Source organism: Paramisgurnus dabryanus, chromosome 18 (genome assembly GCF_030506205.2).
Source record: "Paramisgurnus dabryanus chromosome 18, PD_genome_1.1, whole genome shotgun sequence".
NCBI classification, from domain to species: Eukaryota; Metazoa; Chordata; class Actinopteri; order Cypriniformes; family Cobitidae; genus Paramisgurnus; species Paramisgurnus dabryanus.
The window spans coordinates 4,950,801-4,973,555 of record NC_133354.1 but is presented as its reverse complement, the minus strand read 5'-3'; the positions used below and the strand labels follow the sequence as shown (position 1 = coordinate 4,973,555).

General features: G+C 37.5%; 1 protein-coding gene across 1 annotated transcript in view; it reads left to right on the top strand.

Moving 5' to 3' along the window:
- The window catches only part of dym (dymeclin), a 76,836-nt gene that overhangs the window by 6,423 nt on the left and 47,658 nt on the right, over positions 1 to 22,755 (top strand). Inside the window, exons 3-8 of the mRNA XM_065243793.1 lie at positions 1,221 to 1,273; positions 1,547 to 1,640; positions 2,993 to 3,126; positions 3,261 to 3,333; positions 9,932 to 10,057; positions 12,545 to 12,684. Of these exons, the coding sequence (XP_065099865.1) occupies positions 1,221 to 1,273; positions 1,547 to 1,640; positions 2,993 to 3,126; positions 3,261 to 3,333; positions 9,932 to 10,057; positions 12,545 to 12,684 (620 nt within the window). The remainder of the gene's footprint in view (positions 1 to 1,220; positions 1,274 to 1,546; positions 1,641 to 2,992; positions 3,127 to 3,260; positions 3,334 to 9,931; positions 10,058 to 12,544; positions 12,685 to 22,755) is intronic.

Sequence of the window (22,755 nt, the reverse complement as noted above, 5' to 3'; positions counted from 1 at the left end):
ACAAACAGTTGGACTGCTTTCTGTGTGAATAAACTCAATTACAACATATACGTCTCTGGACTGTAGGCTAGTAATAGTCTTACGTGCATATTAAACAATTTTAGGAAATTAAACAAAAGGTTGATTTTTCACTTTTACTTTTCAATGATTTACTCATCTACTACACTAATCTATTGTCCAATGGTCTTCATTTGTGAACTTTTCAAAGCAAATACTGATATAAGCAATTTATACACAAATTTTGCACAATTTATTGACATCCCCATACAAAAACTTCCTGGGAATTGGTAAGTATGGTAATGTAATAAAAGCCCAGGTTGTAAACTGCTGTGGTTTGTGTGCATGTCTGCTGGGTTAGCAGTATTGTCAACAAGGACGCAACGTCACATGTGAAAGAATTTCTTGCACGGGTTCTATAAAGTTTCTGAGAAGAGAATGCCGTTGATTTTAATAAAGAAATATTAAAAAACAAAGTTGCACATTAAGTAAGGTCTAAAATTGCTACAGAAATTGAATCAAATGAATAATAACACTGTATTTATTGTATAATTAAATATATTTTTTTAGAGCTACAGAAGTGATTGTCTCTTTGTCTTGGGTTGTTCGTTTAACATTAATGAAACAGACTTAACTAGGTTGATTGAGGTTACTGTCTCTTTAAAATAACCCCGGACCTGGTTTAGGGATGATCAGGTCTGATTTAAGTTGAAACGGACACATTCAACCACATGCCATCGGTGTGTACAGAAAACATGCTCACTTTAGCGCCTTCTCTGGTTAAATTGATTAAAATCACTTAAGTGTTAACATTTGCAAGCCTTTGAAACACTTGCAAATGATAAACTTAAGCTATTTAAGTTGGAAACCGTGGGTCGTGATCTATACAGTAATAAATTTCTTCAAAGGAGGATTTGCACACAAATGACTTTACTGACACAAACAGCGCTCTGATGAGATGCATAATAATGCGAGTGGGTGGATAGCTGGGATAAATAAATAAATGTTCACTCATGACCTCCGCATACTGTGTATTCGAGACGTTTTAATTCTGCTTCTGACCCAGACATTTTCAGTTCTAACAAAGTAAAGTCCATGGCCATCTTTTTCAATTCTCAGTCTTTCCAGAAAAATGCAGTTTTTTGTGATTTTTGCCGGCAAAAATCCTTGAGCTTGCAGCATATTTTCTTAAAAAATGCAATGGTCTCTGTTTCTCTCTGCAGTGCTGATGCTAAACTCCTGGAGGAGGCTGTTGTTCCTCTGGCTAAAACTCTGAGTATGTATCATTTATCTTAGACACACATGCTTATTATAAACTCACTGTCATGTATAATTTCAGGCCATGCACATGACATGATTTATTTTATTGCTCTGTACTCAATATTCAGCATGTGTGTGTGTGCTGCCCAAGACAGCTGGGCTTTTGAGGTTTATTTCATTCATTTGACTTTATATCGAGGATCTTTGTTTATTCGATTGAACGGTTTGGCTTATCAAGTACACCCTGCAGTATCGCTTTATTGATGATGTGTTTGTGCACTTTGTGTAGTTCAGAACAACCCCAGGTCGGGGAACTTTGGGTCGTTGGTGAGAGTTTTTCTCAGCAGAACCAAAGAGTTGAAGATTTCCACAGAGTGTCAAGAGTAAGTTGTTTTATTTCAGTTTTTTTGCTTCTTTCACACAAAAAACCATTTGCTGTAAATTTGGGATGTCGTGTGTGAATCTGATCTGCTCTCATTAGTTGTTTGGGAGCCAGAATAATCGGTTTTGCTAATTAATCGGCACCGATAGTTCATTGGTGGAACAATCGGTTATCGGCAAAAAATCCAGTTCGTTGATTTCATATCATTATAAAGTAATTAATTTACTGAATAATTAATTTGTTGTTTTGTTTATTTAATCATTAAGTGTTAAAAAATACAAGAGTACACATATAATAAACATTTATGGCATTTCAATTTTACCAGTGAGAGTATTTCACGCAATTATTTATTTCAATACCTATTAATATAATTCATATATTTTTATTGATTTAATTTAGCACATTTTCATGTTTCAGTACTGTTGTTATATTACTTTTCTAATACATTTCAGCACTGTTTCACTTTGAGTGTTTTGTTTGTTTTATCCAGTATTCATTTTAAAAACTATCGGTTGATTAATCGGTTATTTTCATGCAGGGGCCAACTTATCAGTTATCAGTATCGGTAAAATTCACTATCGGCCTACCTCTAGTTAGTATGAACAAACTTACCAATGTGTATGTACTGTTTAAGGCCAACAAAAACATCATTATAAACGTTGTGGGTTCGGGTTAATGTGTCATTGCCATGTTTTCAATCTTGTATTAGCCTTCCCAATGTAATTTCCTGGAAATTATATCAAAGTGTGATGTGTGAATGATTGTAATGTGTATTAAACATCTGTTAAGTGTTTATGATAAAAGTTTTTGCTGTTTGTCTCTGAAAGCTCAGGAGAATTGTGAGAAATATCCTTTAAAATGCTTTTCCCAGACAGACCTTTTCAACATTAGGACCCTTTCACTTATCATGATGGTGCCATTAAGATGTTTCGTGATGATAAGATTTTCCCACAGGAATACTAGCGGTCCAACCCAGAGTGTTTCACGAACGCATACAGATCTCATGTTTTTAAGCAGTGCCATCTGAATCAAAAGCAAAAGTGACCCACCCCTTTAAATTGCGTTTGAACCCTCAGGCTTTGATCTTGGATCAGCTGATGTTATATAGTCCATGTTGAGCTGCTTTCTGCTGTTTTTTCATCATCGTCTGTGTATGTAAAGCTGTTTGTACTTTCAGGAGACATCTTACAGTCAGAATCTTTTTTGCTGTAGTGTTTTAAAACAAGGCACATTGAAAATAATTATTTATTCTACTGAAATGGATGAGATTGTTAAAGGTAAAGTTTATCAAATGTTAATGTCTGTATATTAACCTCTCTTTCTCTCTCTTTTTCTTCTACTTTGTCTATGTAGTCAGTTGTTTATCTGGCAGGCCCATAATGCTTTGTTTCTGGTGCGCTGCCTGCTAAAAGTCTTCATCAGAGAGATAAATGAGGAAGAGCTGCATTTACAGTTTACTTACCAGGAGAGGGCGCCAGGCACCTATGGTATTACACACACGGCACACACGCACATAGCACACACACACACAAAAGAGTCAATAAAATTTTTTTAAGACCTTTCAGTATTCCTGTCTTTAACCTTGTTTTGTGTGATTTATGTGTGTGTGTGTCTTTTTCAGACTCGAGTTGTGAGGATCTTCTGGAGGAGTTGGTTTGTAATTTGGTGCATCTCATCGTTGAAGTGCCACTTTTGTGAGTATCAGAGACTTACAATATATGTGTGTGTGTGTGTTTGTTTTGTTATGGATTTCACTGTCTCGCAAATATTAAGTGATAAAGCATGTCTCGGTGTGTCATAAAGCTGTGTATTTGTCGTGATATGTGATTGGTCTCTCACACAAAGAGTGTGAAGGTCAACTCTGACTCATCAAGTGAAATGTCACAGACAATATTTACTCGCACAAATATATTTCCCAACATTTTTCATCAAGCTTATGCTGTGAAAATATATTTTTTAACTTTATTTTTATTCTAAATAAATGAAAGCTAGCATGCTTAGATTTTCAGCAGTTACCGACATCATCTGTTAACACTGCAACATCTACATTTAAATCCTAATTTCGGGGCAAATTGTTTGACCAGCTTTGTCAAAATTAGTAGTCAGTATAGTACTATATAGTCCCTCCAGTTTTTCAGAATTCTGCGATCGCTAATTTCTGGAAATTAAAGCTGCAAAATCAATCATTTTGATTGCAAAAATAACAAAATTTTGGAGGGACTAACTATAGTAGTCACGAACTAAATAAAATTTTCAAGCCGCAAAATGTTTTTTGTAAGGTGGGTAAATTGGGAGTTTTTTAAGGTTTGATTGTGTTTATGGGGTACACTGTAACATGTGTTGATGTTTCGTTTAAAAAAAAAACATTTTTATATTTTTTACCTTAATTCTGCACCGCTGCTTCCATCCTCATAAAAACATTCATCTTCAGTCTTTTTAGTTCCTGGGTCTGTTCTTAGATTGGTTAGCTTTCGCAGTGTGCTGTGATTGGCTGTTTTGAAAAATCCCTTTGCTGCGTGTTCCCAGGGGTAGGGTTTATGTAACTTTTGGGGTATTGTAATGTCACTAGCCCAGGAAGATGCTTAAGGGCTCGTAATAGTTGTGCGCGTAGGTCCTACGGCGTAGGTTCTGCATTGGTTTTCATTTATACTTTTGCGTCGTTGTCTGCATCGACGTGCAAACACGCACAGACTGCTGGTAGGCAGTATCCATGCGTGTAACCACAGAAGCAGCACAAGCTTCAAAGAAGAAGAATCTTGGCAAGTTAACCCACAAATGAAGAAGAAACTGCAACTTGTTGTGTATGTTTTGAGATAACCAGCAGTGATGGAAGTAAATAAACAGCGACTTTTGTTGCATTTTGTTTTCATCTTTGTTTTCACTGTCGCAAACGGAAATACCTATGACGCAGTTTTTTTTACCTGACGGGAGGGGTTCTGGTGGACCAATCACAGTGCTTGCTGTACCAATCACTTAACTGTCCCGTTAAAGGGATAGTTCGGCCAAAAATTACATTAAACCCATGATTTACTCACCCCCAAGCTTTCCGAGTTGCATATGTCCATCGTTTTTCAGACAAACACATTTTCGGATATTTTAGAAAATGTTTTAGATCTTTCAGTTGATTAAATGTAATGTTCTGGGGTCCATGACCTTCAAGTCCCCAAAAAGTGCGTCCATCCTTCACAAAATAAATCCAAACGGCTCCAGGATGATAAACAAAGGTCTTCTGAGGGTAATCCACACGCTGTTGTTGTAGAAATATCCATATTTAAAACTTTATTAACGAAAATAAACACCTTCCGGTAGCGCCGCCAAATTGTCAGGGCGGGCTTTATACGATGATGGACAGATGATCAACAGTAATGCTGGCACTGACTGGCAACTTTTTTTCAAAATTACTGTCATGAAATTAGCAATTTTATATTAGTTAAGCTAAATGCACAAAATTGCTTGATAGCATATTATTTTGTTTATTGTAAACAATGTTGTAAAATTACAGCAGATGCTAATGTTTGAAAAAGCCTGTTGCTCAAGCATTGCATTACATATAATTTTTTTCTACACAGATGTGTTCTTGTTATTGATTTTCAGTCAATTTGATCTTAAACATTTAATTTTAAGACGATCCCTAAGCCACACAACATCTTGAGGTTGCAGTTATTTTTTGATGGTCCCTATGTTCCTCTGGATCTTATCAGACCTTTGTGGGACCTGCTGTCATTTACACACCTGAGTGAAGAAACCTTCATGCATAAAATCATGATTTATTGCGTGACAGACTGATCGAACGCACACAAACACGCATCTATAAGCACATCTAGTGTTTTAAATTATTAAGGTTGGTTTGTATGTGCTGTGTGTGTTGTTTGAAGGACAGATTGTGTTGTCCGCTCTCATGAATATAAATCTATTTGTTGTGTGTGTGTGTGTAATGTTCTTGAGTGTCCTTGTGTTCAGCCCAGTCTATTATAAGAACCAGATTAAACCCAGATGAATTCTGCTATGATGGTGATGTGTGTGCCATCCATCTTTTGCTCATTCCTAATACAAATATATTTTCTTTAGGTAAACAACGCATACAGCTAGTTACACAAAACCGATCCAAACTAACACACAAGCCAATATAAGTATGAAGAAGACACTGACTAATGAAGTGAATGAGAAGAAATCTCAAGTAAACATGGTTTTGCAGTGGGTTTTTATAATGAAGGCTCATTCTGTGTGTTATTGGTTTGGGCTCACGTACAGTATATCTCAGTTATTATAACAGTTCAGACTGCAATTGTTGTTTTCTGTCTGTTTTGGTGGTCGTTTGTTTTGTTTCCCTTTTACGTGCAGACCGAGAGAAGTCAGGCGCAGGTCACATTTAGAGTCTTGGATCGCTTTATATGTGTTTGCAGGAGACGGATTCTTATCGTTCTGTTTTGAAGGATATTGTGAATTGTAGATCACATTACCAAACAGATCAAAAACAAGAAATAAAATGGTATCCGATGCACAAACAATGAATGTTTTTAGTACCTTCACTGACCTGCACTGGTGTTTGGTTATTCAGACTTGGATAGGAAAACATATTTCACCTGTTATGAACTTAAACACCTTAAACAGGTTACGCTTCAATCCAAACATTTTACTGAATCTGTCGGACCAATGATCAACGTATAGTCAGACACACACACTTTTAGTCATGTTAAGTGTAAATTCTTAATTTTCTACTTTTTTATGTAAAATAAACATTTTTATTAATTATACCTCTGTAGTTGCTATCTGTTTTAGCATAGAGCTAAAGATTTGTATTCACAACATATAGGGCCAGATTAATTAAAAGCGTGCGGCAGCACAAACCATAATTTTGTCGTTAAATAAAGACTGTCGAGATTTACTAAAGAAAAACAGTGGATAATTAGCGATGTAAAGTTGTGGTCTAGTTATTTTTGCGACTGACCTTATTGCATATGCATAGGAGTTTTCCTTTCAGACGCAAATTTTTTAGGAGAAGAGATTTTAAATGATTCACACAACGCGATTTACTAATGTTTGCGTGTGTGTCATGACTGGTATTTGCGCAATTATTTAACGTCGAAAAAAAGCATGTCTTAAATTACCTTGCGCCTGAAATAGTTGCAATTTGTGCTGCTCTTAGAAGATTGTGTTGTTCATTATGTAAATCAGCTCTTGCACCTTTGGTATTTAATTTGCGTTGTTTTTTAGTAAATAACCTGCAGATTTTACCACTCCCATTGGCACTTTTTTTGGAATTGCGCTCTTACCCTAATTTGCCCCGTTTAGTAAATCTGGCCCTTAAGATGGTCGCACACTGGAAGCTCAGCGGCGCGCCGTTCTAAAGGAATCTAACACATTGTTTTCTATGAGTATACGCACACCGGCGCAGACAGGTTACGCGGCGCCCAGCTACGACTTAAGGGGGTGGCACACCGGACACTCAGCACATCACCGCACAGCACCGCGACGTTCAAAAAAAATGTAACACATTATTTTCTATGACGTGTTACGCGGCGCACAGCTACGACTCAAGGGGGTCGCACACCGGCCGCGCAGCTCAGCGCCGCACAGCATCGCACCGTTAAAAAAAAATGTAACACATTCTTTTCTATGAATATACGCACACCGGCGCTGACAGGTTACGCGGCGCCCAGCTATGACTCAGGAAGTTGCTGAAATCCCTGTCGCGCCACAGAGCGCCAATCACAAAGTTTAACATTAAATAACATCATATTTGTCCCAAATCATTAACAATTAACATTGACTGCTAACGTATATTTTGCATTTTGAAGTAGACGCTATCTGACTAAGCTCGCGCTATTTAATGTGCACTTCTGGTGTACGAAACCTCCGAGTTGTCCTAGATGCGACACGGCGCGGCACTTAGCTGCGACCCCCTTGAGTCGTAGCTGGGCGCCGCGTAAACCTGTCAGCCGGTGTGCGTATACTCAAAGAAAACAATGTGCGACTCCCTTAAGGGCCAGATTTACTAAAGGGGGCAAATTAGGGTGAGAGCGCAATTCCAAAAAAGCGCCAATGGGAGTGGTAAAATCTGCAGGTTATTTACTAAAAAACAACGCTGGGGACACCTTACAGGAGAGAAACATTTTCAAGGACCCCCTTAAAGCATATGTTTACACTTTATTTCATAGTGATAAACAAAAAGACATTCTCACCTTATTTAACTTTTGTTTTGTTCAAATACATTTAAACTCAACAGTTATACTTGTACTTTATATAAGTTATGCTTACATACTGATATATAATTTTTAAAAGCTTTCATAAAATGAACAGTAGCAAGACTGACAGGGTTCTTTTGTTGGACCCCTTATGTAAATATCCCCTTATTAATAATACAACAACAATACTATAATTTATAACAAATTATTTCACGGACCCCCATGCTAAGCGTTGAGGACCACGGACCCTGCTGCATGAAACACTCTGTAGGTTATTGTTTATGTAAATGTATGTGTTTGAAAGTGAAAAGGATTTGTGCCGGGTGATATCACAGCAGTAGAAGTCAAGTGAGAGATCTGAAGGAAGGAAGTAAAAGACAATAGTGAGAGAGAGAGAGAGAAATAAAGAGAGAGAGAGGTTGCTCTATTGATGTTGTGTATGTGTATTTGCAAGTTTAAAGGCAGGGTTCAGTAAGTTCACTATACTGTAATAACTCAATATAGGCAAACTCCTATACTATTGGTTTTTATAAAAATCTCCCTGTAGTCGATTCATTTTATCAGTTAAAACTCATATTTGAGCATTATAATAGCAAATGTAAGTTTAATGTAAAATTGTTTTTCCTGTGACAATTTATTTATGCTTTAAAACAGCTTGCATTGAACTCTACACACGTTTATCTATCAATATAAGCATATTACTCCCTGTCTCTACTCAATTGCACAGCTTGGACCATAGATATGAATATGCAAATTAACCCCCACATCTACTATTTTGCACCCCCTTGGATCGTAGATATTAGTGGTGGCACGGTTCACAAAGCCCACGGTTCGGTTCTTATAACGGTTTTAAGGTGACGGTTTTTGGGTTACGGGTGTACGGTTCTTGTTGTTGTTGTTCTTTTAATCGTTAACACTCCAGAAATTTACTTCAGCATATGATATATAGCTGAATTATCCACAATTTAGGATAAAGTATTAACAAAATTGTTATATCATAATTATGCACAAACTGAATTTGACTTGATGTTAGGCACATTATTGGGACCATCTCTGAGGAAAGCTAGGTGAGAAGACATTGGGAGCAAGAGAGAAGACATTGATGACATGCTTTTAATTTATTTGGCAAATAAAGGAGAATGTGTATGCTATCTCTACAGGAACGTATGTGCCTTTAAAGCACACAAAGATTAAACTGAAGAATTACTTCAGTGTAGCTTTAAGCCTTGTTTATAATCGATGCATCCACACGAGCGCGAAGGTGCGCGTGGCAAAAATGACGTCAACGCGGAGTGGGCGGTAGTGCGCGAGACCACATTTCACTTGGCAATGTGCATGTCAAATTTTGTAACTTTGCGCGCGGCTCCGCAACCCAAGAAGCACTAGTTCAAGGCGAATCTAGCCGAGCATGAAGTCTCATCACGCCGGCACCCAGTCTGTGTGTCGAGTATTAACACCTCCCCAAACGGACAGAGACTACATTACGCATGCGTCGAACCGTGCGACACACACACACACTCCGGACCGAGACACGCAAACCAAACAGTGTGGATGTTTTTTCATGTATCGTGCCACCCCAGGTTGATATAAATGTAAATAGATGCTACGGTGGGAAAACTCAGAAACATAATTGCTAAGTTCAGTTTCACACAATGCACACGTGAACTGCGTGTTTGCAGCGCTGAGTAAATGCGGCACGTATACAGCATATCTATGGCTTGAAACTACTGATCCACTCGTTCAAATGTGATGATTACATGTTTGTAATGTAAGACACCAAGGCGATTTCAAACCATGGCTTTGAGACGAAATTTTATGCAGAAAATTCTGAACTGTTGAATGATGAATTTACACTTGCTTTGTCTAAAGCACATTACAAACATAGACCTAAACAACAAAAACGTTATTTTCACCACAGGGGGACTTTAACGTTTATTTGTATTTGTTTATTAATTATTAATAAGTGATGTTATATCAAATGTAATTTATTCATTGTCAATATTCATAAATAATTTCATAAAAACTGTCAAGAGCATGTTTGGATCATATATCTTGAGTGTTTGTTTGTAACCATGTTTGATTTTGTTCACTTTGCATGTTGCTGTAGGGACATCACTTACAACATCTTGTTCGAGGCAGTGACCACCCTCCTCATTCTCTTATCCTATCAGCTCTTCACCAAGGAGATTCTGAGGGAGGGGCTTATTTACCGCTACCTGACCCGAGGACGATGGTGAGTAAAAGCCCTTTCGCAAGCACATCCCCGGATCAATCCTGGGGACTTAGTAAGCGGTATCAGTTTCGGGAAAAAGCCCTGTGTGAACAGAAGTCAGGAACAATGCTGTTGTGTCTGGGTTGTTGTAGTGATGATATATGTGTCATCACACTGACATAGTTATCATGCAACTCTTTGATCAGGGGCTTTAAATGCAGACAAAGATTTACAACTAAATTGTTTGTCAGCCTTGTGGAATGGTGCTCGATGCACTAGTTCATGATCGAATCGGAAAAAATGTAGTGGTTTCAAAGAGAAAAATTGCATGATTACAGTTATATTACACATAACACGTCTTTACGGGATCTTTATGGGATGTGTGTAAATTGGGTGTGCCTCATACGTCTTGAAAAGTGAAGCTGCTGGCTCTTTGATCGCCCCCTGGTGGCTGGACGCAGTACAAGGCATAAACTCCGCCCTCTTCATGCAAATGAACGGGACTTGGGTCAAAAGAAAAAATTTTTTTTAGCAAGCCAGTCAAATGAGACGTTGAAGGGGCGTGGCTGAATTGGGCACGTAAGCGTTTAGGCGAAAGATTGATACCGCGGCTCCGCCTTCAGGCTCCAAGGAAAATTCTATCCGCGCTTGCCCTGGCTCCAAACTAACGATTTCGCGTAACGTGTCAGTGCCCAGCGTCATACATTTTACGTTCAGTTCATTACAATGGAAGAAAGCAGCGTCGTCCAACTTTTTTTACAGTCTATGGTGTAAATGCACGCACAAAATCCAGAAAATTACTGGCCGTGTAAAGAACCCAAAATCAAATGATGCCGGGACACATTATCTATGTATTTTTGGGAATCTCTGTGTGAAATGGATTAATTGTTTGTCACATAGATTAAAAGCATAATAAAAAAACATTTAACTAAACACACAAACAAAAATAACTTTTCCTAAATAACAGAGTCGCTATCAATAATAACCATCAAAAATATAAATGCAGAAATCTTGGGGCGACACTGCAAAAAATTATTTTCAAGAAAATATTTTCTTAGTATTTTTGTCTTGTTTTCAGTAAAAAATCTAAAAATTCTAAAGTCTTATATCTAAAGAAAATAAGTCTAGTTTTAAGACCAAAAATATAATTTTTTTGTGATTTTGTGCATAAAACAAGCAAAAAAATCTGCCAATGGGGTAAGTAAAAAAATCTTGAACATTTTTCTTAAACACTAAATTCAAGAAAATTTCAAGAAAAATTAGCTTACCCCATTGGCAGTTTTTTTTTCTTGTTTTATGCACAAAATCACTTACATTTGATATTTTTGGTTTAAAAACTAGACTTATTTTCTTGGGTCATTTTGCTTATCAAGAAAAAGCATCTAAATTTAAGAATTTTTAGATATTTTTACTGAAAACAAGACAGAAATACTAAGAATTTTTTTTTCTTAAAAATAATTTTTTGCAGTGTACACTGCAAAAAAAGACTTTCTTACTTAGTATTTTTTTCTTGTTTTCAGTACAAATATTTTAAACTTCTTAAATCAAGATGCCTTTTCTTGATGAGCAAAATGACCTAAGAAAATAAGTTTAGTTTTTAGACAAAAAATATCACATTTAAGTGAATTTGTGCATAAAACAAGCAAAAAAAATCTGCCAATGGGATGATAATTTTTTTCTTTAATTAAGCGTTTAAGAAAAACATAAACTTATTTTTAGATGTTTTTTTCTCACCCCATTGGCAGATATTTTTGCTTGTTTTAAGCACAAATTCACTATATTTTTTGTCTAAAAACTAAACTTATTTTAGCTCATCAAGAAAATACATCTTGATTTAAGAATTTGTAGATATTTGTACTGAAAACAAGACAAGAGTACTATATAAATATATATTTATATATATATATTTATAGGTAGATATTGAGAGACTACACCTGAATTATTGAATGAAAAGAGTTGCTTGAGAATTCCAGTGGCGTCTTCTCAACTTTTTAAAACCAGAGCCAATACATGTTTAAAGTTGTTGGCTGGCACATTTGTCTCAGCATGATATTGTGGACCCCTGACCAGCATTAACAGACGGACAACTGTCATCTGCAGTCATTTCACATGCAGATGAGGCAGTTCATTAACTCGGCAGATGCTCGTGTCTGGTGCCGTGCTCGAGTTCACCCGGAGGACTCATTTGCATCGCGAATGCTTTTAAAGTTCACCGGTTAGATCTTTACTGCAGCTGAGTCTGCATGTCTGAGATCTTTACCGTGGGCTTTTCAAACCTCACACGTGTCTTTAGCGTTGGGGTACGACCCCAAACCCGCTCGACGTGAGTAAGTGAATGAGATTCTCAAACGTATCAGAGGTCAATTTATTATGCACAGCAAGGAATGATAGATTTAATGAGCTATGCATTCAGGAGAGACCATTTGGTGCCTCAAGCTAGTTTCAGTATTATGAACTGCAGGTTTGAAATTCTTAAGTCATGATCTCTGTTTGTCTGTCTGTCTGCAGTCTGTCTCTGACGAGTCGTCTGGTGAAGACGCTGCTGTATAACTTCATCAGACAGGAGAAATATCCACCATCTACACATGTGTTTCAACCACAGTCTGATGGAGGAGGACTTCTGTATGGACTCGCTTCTGGAGTCGCCAGTCAGTACACACACACACACAAACATATACACACACACACATAGGGTCTTTGAAATCCTTGAAAGTTTGTGAATCTGGGCGAAAAAAATTCAAGGCCTTGGGAAGTTTTTGAAAATATACATACATAGATACGGGTCATTGAAAGTGCTTGAATCTATTTTTTGCAAGAAGTTTTCTGGAAAAAAATCCATATTATTCCCTGTGTAGTGTAGGATAATATCATAAAAATTGTGCTAAACTGTTCGCTTTAAATGCTTACATCTTTTGTATGTGAATGTTGATTCATATCAAAATGCTTTTTTGCTTAGTTGTGTTTGACACATGAAAACGTCTCTGGTTACGTATGTAACTGTTGTTCTCTGAGAAGGGAACGAGACGCTGCGTCTCTCTTGCCATGCTTCCTGCTTCCCTGTAACGCCGTCTTTGGCAATATTTCAGATAGCGATATACTTCCTGGCTCCCGCGTCACCCTGTCTTTGTTGTTAAGCCTCACCATTGGTTGAATTTGATATACACATCAGACGCACTTACCCCTGGAGGCGTCCCCAAAGTGTCACCGCAGTGACGCAGCGCGAGTTCCCTCGAAAGAGAACTGTAACAATGTATCTTAAAAGGTAACACAATGTAACCTTGCTCTCACTTGAAATGTGTTCCCACATTTGTGCATGCAGAAGATATTTTTCTTACAATCTCGCAGTGATTACCCATAGAAGACCTTTATTAACCCCTTAGGGCTTCAAAGTTAGAAGTTGTTCCCTAATCCGTGTTTTCTCACATTATAAGCTTAGAAAAGCAAGGACATTTACTAAAATAACTCCAAATGTGCTCGTCTGAAAGATGATGGACATGTGTGTCTCAGCTTGCTTGAGGGTGAGTAAATCATAGGGTAATTTTGATATTTGGCTGGAGTATCGGTTTAACGTCATCACCACCAAGCTTCAGATAACTTTTTTTTATTAAAAACTGATAAAACATATTCCCTGACAAGGTAGCGGCTCTGTGATTACGAATCTTTTTTGCATTGTTTTTTTAGTTTTTCATGCGTTTAAAGTTCCATATAATTACATTTACATATTAAGCCATTAGTCAACATCAGCAGAATGAAACCAAAACAAATTTCTTTAGTTTCTCTACTGGCGTACAGCTCTCGGGTTTTCCGGCATTTGGATAAAACCATCCTGGTTATTTCTACTTTACAGTAAATATTTATTTTGCATATTCATTAGTTATGATTACTAAAGCTGAAACTGAACTATAAAACCAGAATGTTGTCTGTGAACTAAAACGAAACTGTAGTTAATAATTATCTTTGGCTATGAGAGACAGACTCCCCAGACTGACACCCCGGGCTCAGGCGCTAAGAGATAAAACCGTGTTTGTTAACAGCTGTGAGTCAGTGTCAAGATTACGTCTCTATGTGTGTGGAACCCAGACGGCTCGTCCTCGTTGACGGCTAAATAGAGACAGGAGCATGTGTGTCATTCCCATCACCCCCGACCGGAATTCTGGAACTGATCCTGTTTCCGTCGCTGCGGGATGGAAAGATTCATGCAGGATTAGACGCCGGATTCGTCACTCTGGAGTTACCCATGCTGGAAAGCCTTCTGGATCGTATTAAAATTAGCTCCATCTTAAACGTTTACACCCTCTTTGTCGTCTTTCACCTGATGATTAATTCACGGTTGCCTGAGAAATGACTTCTGGTCATTTAGCAAAAGTAAACACAGTTCGATTATTGACTTGATTCTGTAACCGTGCACGAACTTGACATTAGACCTAAAGTCTGTGGACCAGTTCACATTCAGTGTATTACAGCTTTTTCATCCCAAATATGAAAGTATATCGACATCTGACGATCAACTTAAAACGAGAGAGAAAGTAATAAGAGATGCTGGTATTTTAAGTTTTGCTTTCCACAGAACATCCAGACATCATATATCAGGGTGTTGATCTGTTATTTGATGTTTCATGTGTTTAAACAGAGTGTGTTGGATACTCACAGGATTCAGGACATTCACAGGACACTTTATATCTTTATAGTACTGTAATATGAATACTTGAGATGAATCGATCACTGCAAAAAATGATTTTCAAGACAAAATTCTTAGTATTTTTGTCTTGTTTTCATTAAAAATATCTAAAAATTCTTAAATTAAGATGCTTTTTCTTGATGAGCAAAACGACCTAAGAAAAAAGTCTAGTTTTTAGACCAAAAATATAAAATTTAAAGGAACAGTATGTAAGAAATTTATATCAATTAATCATTACATGGCCCTGAAATGTCACTAGACATTAAGAAATCCTTTTCATTTCAAATACTTATATCACTGACAACACCAGTCCGGCCAGGATATTGTCATTTAAAAAGTGGAGTTGCAGCCCTCAACTGATGTTTATGTTGTCGTTTGGTATATTGGCCACCAGCTGTGTGATTGCAGCACCAGTTTCAGCCACACGTTTTGTGATTGCAATACCAGTTTTGGCCACAATCCTACATACTGTTCCTTTAAGTGATTTTGTGCATAAAACAAGCAAAAAAAAATCAATGGGGTAAGCAAAAAATATTGAACATTTTTCTTAAAAACTAAATTCAAAACTAAAATGTTTTCAATTTTTAAATATTGGTCCAGTTTTATTCAGATGACTATGGAAGCCCGTTTCCGCCATGTTGTAAAAAAATTAAATACAATTCTGACTTTGTATCTCAAAATTCTGACTTTATATTTCAGAATCCTGACTTTATATCTCAGAATTCTGACTTTGTATCTAAGAATTCTGACTTTGTATCTCAGAATTCAGAAAAACATGGCAGAAACGGGCTTCCATAGAGGACTCAATTTTTTTTTATTGTGAGTCTTTAAAAAGTTATTATTTTACATGCAAATTTAATATTTTAAATTTTATATTTTTTGTCTATTTTGCTCATCAAAGAAAAGAATCTTAATTTAAGAATTTTTAGATATTTTTACTGAAAACAAGACAAAAATAAAAAAAAAATTCTTGAAAATAATTTTTCTGCAGTGTATATTGGCCAATAATCATTATTAGTCAATAAAAGCAATTTTTCACACTATCGGCAGGCCCAGGTTTCCGCGGAAAACTCCGTAGCGTCATTGACAACAAGCACATATATCCTGTGTGTTTGTGAGCAGTCATTGACAAGCGGTGAATGCTTTTTGCTGTGATCGTTTTCAATAATAGAGAGCATGAGCCATTTGATATTTGAGATAAAAATCTTACTTGACTCAGCACATGATCATTTCAAATCCATTTACAAGACACTCTTGTGATGTTTAAGTAAAAATTTACATTACCTTGTAAAAATTATGAAATTTTCTTGATATGTGCTAAATTAATAATGAAAATGTATTAACACTTTTTAAATTAAGCTTTATTTATTATCCTATAATATTTAACACTATAAACAATAATATATGTCCTTTTACAAACAAAATATAATTCTGTCTTGACATGCACATTATCTGGTTCATGTTGGTCCAGTTTTATTTAGAGGGCTTATTGGTTTGGTTTATTTATTTTCTATTATAAGCCTTTAAAAAATAAAGATCTTACATGCAATTTTGTAATATTTAAATTATTTAAATTCTCTAACTTTTCTCTAAATTCTCTAATCTTTAAAAAAAAAATCATTATGCAGAAATCCAAAGATTTTTTCAAAAAACTTCCATAAAAAAGCCAAAAAGTCAGCAGATTCTGTCTGGCCCTGGCTATCAGCTAATAGTTTAGTTTAAAACAGCCAATAGTCATGGCCTATATCCTGTCAATAAAAAAAAAATGCAATTAATTTGAGATTTTGTGTTTTCATGGTGCATTCACACAAAACGCGGAAGAGATGGCAAGCGCAAGTGATTTACATGTTAAGTCAATGCAAAGTTGCGAATAGGCATCCTGCGGCGCGGTAAGCGTAAATGTCGCCGCACCGATACCGCATTTTTGCACAAATTGAAAAATCGGAACTTTGGCGGATTTTTACGCCGCATTAACCAGACGTGACTAAAGGAAGTGAGCGGAGGCAGAAAAACAAAACAACAATAGAGCACAGTCATCATCGCTACACGATACATCTTCATACTTTTACATGAATGAAAAGGATCTTGTTTGGAAGAAAGTGAGTGAGGAGGTCAACAATCTGGTAAGTTTATTCAATTTAAGCTATATAAGCCTCCCATAACGCTAATTTATGCTTGAATGTCTCGATTGACTAGAATTTCACGTGCGAATGAAGCGAGTAAACTCAAAATGTTCAAGTGTTCAACTACGTGCGAATAGCGCATTTTTGCCACCTCTTCCGTGTCTGGTTTGAACGCTCATTTAGAATTAGAATGTTCAATAATAATGGCCATAAAATGTAATCTTCAGAATTTAATTAATGCAAATTAATTCTTTCCACACCATTGACGAGTTATCTTGTCAATTAAGAGAAAAATGATGAGTTTTTACTAGGGCTGTAGTCAACCAATGAAAAGCTTAGTCGACCAAAGTCCTGTCCTGCGCAACGATTAGTCGACTAAAAAAAGACGTGATGTTTTGCATATTTTGATTGAACAATTATTAAACAACTGTCATAGAGCATTTATAAAACGACAACGAAAAACATCAATAATACATAAAACTATAATAATAATACAATTTCTTTGAAAATTAAGTGATTTTTTTAACTGCAAAGTGAGGATCTCTGTCCTAGGTCTATAGTGACAGTCACAATCGCGCACCTGACCACACCACACGCTGCAAAAAAAAAAAAACCTGCTAAAATAGCCAAATAATCCTAACAAAAGCTCTCCTTTATACAGGCTGTATATTCTTCTTTACTTTCGAAGCTATGGGTTAACTTTTGTCCAGCCGATCTGGACGTTTTAAAACACACACACACACAAAAAAAAATCCCAAATAGCCTAAAAACAATCCTATTAATAATAGGCTGTTTAGTAGGAAGGCCTATAGGTTTATTTTTGTTTTTTGTTACATTATTTAGGCTATTTTCAAACGTGTCAAGTGTACAAATTAAAACCAAAAACATAAGATAACACACACTTTTTTTAAACCCTTACAGCGCAAACTTATCACGCAAACGCAGCACCGAATCGGATGACAAATGGCTCCTTAGTTTTGAAATGGTTTGGGTAAAAGGTGATCGCGTTGAAAATAAAGGCGTTTGTCTAGCGTTAGAAGCTCATTTGAAACATTGCCACGGCTCATTTAAGAAAATGACAGCTCCGAAGAGACGCCGCTTTAGGTTGATTTAGTTTCGCTTTAGTTTATGCTAGCAATAATAAAGAAAGAGGATTATGAAAAATTGAGTGTGAGGGATCTGTTCACTTCACACAAAAAGATCTTGGAATGAGATGACTAACTGGTGGTTGAGGAGAATCCCCCTTTCATATGTAAAGCGCTTTGAGTGCTGCAGAAAAGCGCTATCTATATATAACGAATTATTATAATAATTATAATATGCCGGGGCGGCAGTGGCCTAGTGGTTCATGTAGGTTGTCTACAAACCGGAAGGTTGGTGGTTCAATCCCCGGCTCCACTGGACCAAGTGTCGAGGTGTCCTTGAGCAAGACACCTAACCCCAGCTTGCTCCCGACGAGCTGGCTGGCGCCTTGCATGGCTGACACCGCCGTCGGTGTATGAATGTGGGAGTGAATGGGTGAATGTGAGGCTAATTGTAAAGCGCTTTGGATGGCCATAGGTCTGTTAAAAGCGCTATATAAATGCAGTCCATTTACCATTTACCATAATTATTATTATAACTGTAGTAGCATTTAGTCCACTGTCTATAATAGCCTAATTTAGAGATCACTTTTTTTAACCTACAACCGACAGCTTTCACCCGTTAAGGTTTGTAAAATGCAGCCAGACAAAAGATTTAGATTTCTTGGACATTTTGCCGACTAAAGCAAAAACAAGTAGCATTCTTACTGAATGAATACAGCAAAACTACCTATATTCCTTACTGAGCGCGAGGCAGCAGTGCAGCCATGCAGCCACAGGTGCGGTTCCAGAGTGTTCTACGTGGTGCGCTAAACTGTGGAGCTGTTACAAAATAGCCTAAATGAAAGCGTTTAAAGTTGGGAATAAATATAGGCTAATTATATTTAGAATACAGTAACATATAACTGCTTATAAAGGAATAAATATCAAGGAGTAAATCAATGAAAATTTTTTTATTGGTAAAAAAATAAATTATGCAACTGGTCGACCAATGAAAATGTCAGTCGACAAAGATGGCTTCGACCGATTAGTCGACTAAACGACTAAAGTTGACAGCCCTAGTTTTTACGGCAATCCATATTGCTGCTATTTTCCACTAGGTGGCGCTCATACCCATCTTATAATACACTAAGGAACCACTCATCTAAAAACATTAAAAACTCTGTGTATGTGTTGATCAACGTTCTGAATCTTTTCTAACAAATGTCCTTCAGAAATATGCAATTATCTCAGCTTTTTGCTCAAAATTTGGTATTTTTGAATAAACCTACCCATATTTAAGAGGTGATAAATATCAATATATAGATATTGTATGTTTATATATTTAGACAAGAAAATTTTCTAAAAGGCATTTAACTTTTGTGAAAATCATAAAAATGCTGGCGCTAGCTGGCAACTAAAAAAACCACACTGGCGGGAAAGAGTTAATATAACCACCAAACTATCGGTATCGGCGACGATATCACCAGATATCAGTCAAAATAATTGGCTATCACTCTCGGTGGAAAATATAATGTTGGTGGATTTCTAATGATTACTGTGGTATGTCTGTGTGTACTTCAGTAGGATACTTTTATCTCATCTAGGTGAAATATTGATTTAACAACCGCAGTTTCCTTAAACCAGGGCTGTCTATTTAATAACTTATTATTATTTATGCTTAGTACAAATGACAGAAATATTACATTACTAATGGAATCCTGTTGTTGTGTGTCTGTGTGCATTATAGACTCATAATGCTGTCACTGTCTGTATTCAGGATTAACTCCGTCTGTCTGACAGGAAAGAGAGAAATGAAGAGGATAAAAGATTCTGAAGGTTGCATACTATATGCATACTATCTCTGTACTATCTGGTTCAAGATGAGTGCATTTCAAATATTAAAGTCATGATTTGGACGGTTAATGTAATGTGCAAGTATAATGATATACATTTTGTGTGTTTTGTGAAGAAAAGTAGTCTTCACTTACCTGTATCTGATTATCCAACAGTGGTTAGGTCTGCCTAGTTGCAACATTATTTCTGGTGTATTTTCTAGGTTTGCATCCCATATTAGGGTAGGGACACAGCAAACCGATGCCAACAACGTAGCGCAGACTATTAGGTCTGCTCACATTGCTTGCATGCTAGCTGCATTTGTGTTCAAATTTTACAAAGTTTCACCAGACAGACAGCGACGTAGCATCCGTTGTGCATCTGCGTAAGCTGAGATAACTTTCCATACCATCAGGTGGCAGTAGTTGGTATTCTTTACTTAAAAGAGGAAACTTGTAAGAGCAAAAAAAGTCAGACAATGCTCAAAATCTGCCTGATAACCGATCGTTGGCATGGTGTGTACCTAGCTTTACCCGCCAACCTCTGCAATATAGAAGAGCATGAATTATATATTCTCTTTTGACTTTTTAATTTTATAGATTTATTTAAGAGGCAATTATATATGTTTTGTGTTTACAGCATACTTTAAACAAACCCCTAACCCTAATTTTATGTTAACACCAGCTATTCGCACGTAGTTGGATGCTTGAACATTTGAGTTCACTTGCTTCATTCACGTGGAAATTCGTCTCAGGGGAGGGGCTTCTGGGACTCCGCTGAGAGTCCGCCACTCCGCTCGCTTCTTGTAATCACGTCACTACTACAGCAAGGTCCTGATTGGTTAACGCGGCGTAGTTCCGATTTTTCAACTTGCGCGTTTCCCGCGGCAACGCTCAATTAGCGCAGAACGTACCATCCGTGCCGAGCGGAACGGGCCATTTGCACCGCGCTTAATGCGTGTACCGCGCCGCAGGATTAAAATCTGCATGTAATCGCATCTTTGCATTGACTTAACATGTAAATCACCCGCGATATGACGCAAATTTCTGCGTGAATGTCTCAATGACTAGAATTTCACGTGCGGCTTTCACTCACGAATGAAGCAAGTAAACTCAAAATGTTCAATCATCCAACATCCAGCCTCAATTCCGTCTGGTGTGAACCCAGATTTATTTATTTATTTATTTTAAATCTGCATGCTATTTGCTTCTTATGAACAATAAAATGACTGTAGATGAAGAGTGGACCTTAGCCAGATCACCCAATCAATCACATAGTACCCAAACATCTTAGGAGGTGCTGATGGGTGCATGGTAGAGGTCTTAACGGTTCCACTTAGATTTGAAAACCAGAGGTCTGACCCGAGACCCGAGCAGGTTGGGGTCTTAAAGTTTTCACGTGTACTTCGCACAGAGGTCGGGTATAATATTTGCGGCTTCGGGTAATTTAAAATAGATGTCTTTTTGCTGAACGGACCCGAAAAGACCCAAATTATATTGCGCTTGTGCATCAAATCCTTTTCCAACCCATTTGTTTGCCAAGAGTGCTTTCGACATCGTGTGGCTTGCGGTAAGTTTATTTACGTTGTGCAAGGCCTGTCAATCAATTTTGAATGCGCATTTTAACTGTTACCATTTGCAAGCATTTGATGCGCGTCAGAGGCAAACTCCTCTTCTTGTGGGAGGGGCAACTGCTGTGCGAGTGTCTGTTTGCAAAATGACTGACGTTGATTGTGCATTTATCAAGAGAGTTACCAGTTTGTATTTGGTAACCTTACTATGGGGAAAATAAACGACACGGGTCGATAAACGTCACGTGCCTCAAAAGTGAAGTGTGTATTACAATTACCAGGTTGCCCAATGTCCTCACTGACACTCTTCCAAGCGAGGTCCTTTTTATTCCTGTCTCCTCTATAGAAATAAGAACTTGTGTCGTATAGCTCCGGATGTCTGCTTATGGACAATATCAAGCCTTGGTTGAATGAGTGACTCCGGGCGGGGCTGCCACCACAGCAGCAAGCAGGCTCCTGATTGGTTAACGCGGCGCGAAATTCCGCCAAAGTTCACATTTTTCAACTCGGGCGTCAGCCGCAAATTCGCGTGAACCGCAAGATGCACAAAAAGCACCATTTGCGCTTACCGCGCACAACGCTCAACAACGCGTCTTCGGGGCCGCCGAACGGCTCTTCCGTGCCGCGGGACCTCCTGACGCGCGTCAACGCGTCTTCACATTGACTTAACATTGAAATCACTCGCGCTTCACGCCTCTACCGCGGTTGGTGTAAATGCAGCATTAGTGTCGTCGTCAGATAACAAACGAAAATAAATAGAGCGGATGGCCAAATTGGTTGCGAGGCCACCGCACACACATTGCTTACTGTTTACATTTGACTCGTGTCTAATTTTGTAGTTTTTATCGTGTTGGGTCTTTCTTTAAAAAAATATATATATTCTTGCATATTCGTGTCTTTTCGAGGGCGTGCAAATTTCTTTGGACCCGAGAAGACCTGTAGTGCATGGGCATCATTCTCATTTCCTGCAGAGTTACAGGAAGTGCTGATGGGATTATAGGGTTACTAACAGGAAGTACTTTAGATACATCAGCATGTCATACACATACACCTGTGTGAGGATTTCTCTTTCTAGTGCTTACTGTCAGTAAGTTGGATATGACTTTGAAAGAATCCTGACAGTGTTGATGTATACGTTCTGCACACAGGTTTTCTCTCTCTAGAGGCCGTTGTCATGCAGCAGAACTGAGTTATTGTGACAGTACAGACGTGTTGGGCTGACACACACACACACATGGGTTGATGTATACAAGCGTGCTGTCCTGTGTTCGCTCTGACAGATGGCCGTGCATGAATAAACTCTCTCTGTATCCCAGTGCAGTGTAGGGTCACGACTCTGTCAGTCCAGCTCCTTTTCACTCAAACTATATCAAATATTCACCAAATAAGTTCAGATAACTTCAGTTGTCCTTCAACTACTTCAAACTAAACCTTTCATTATGGATGAATAT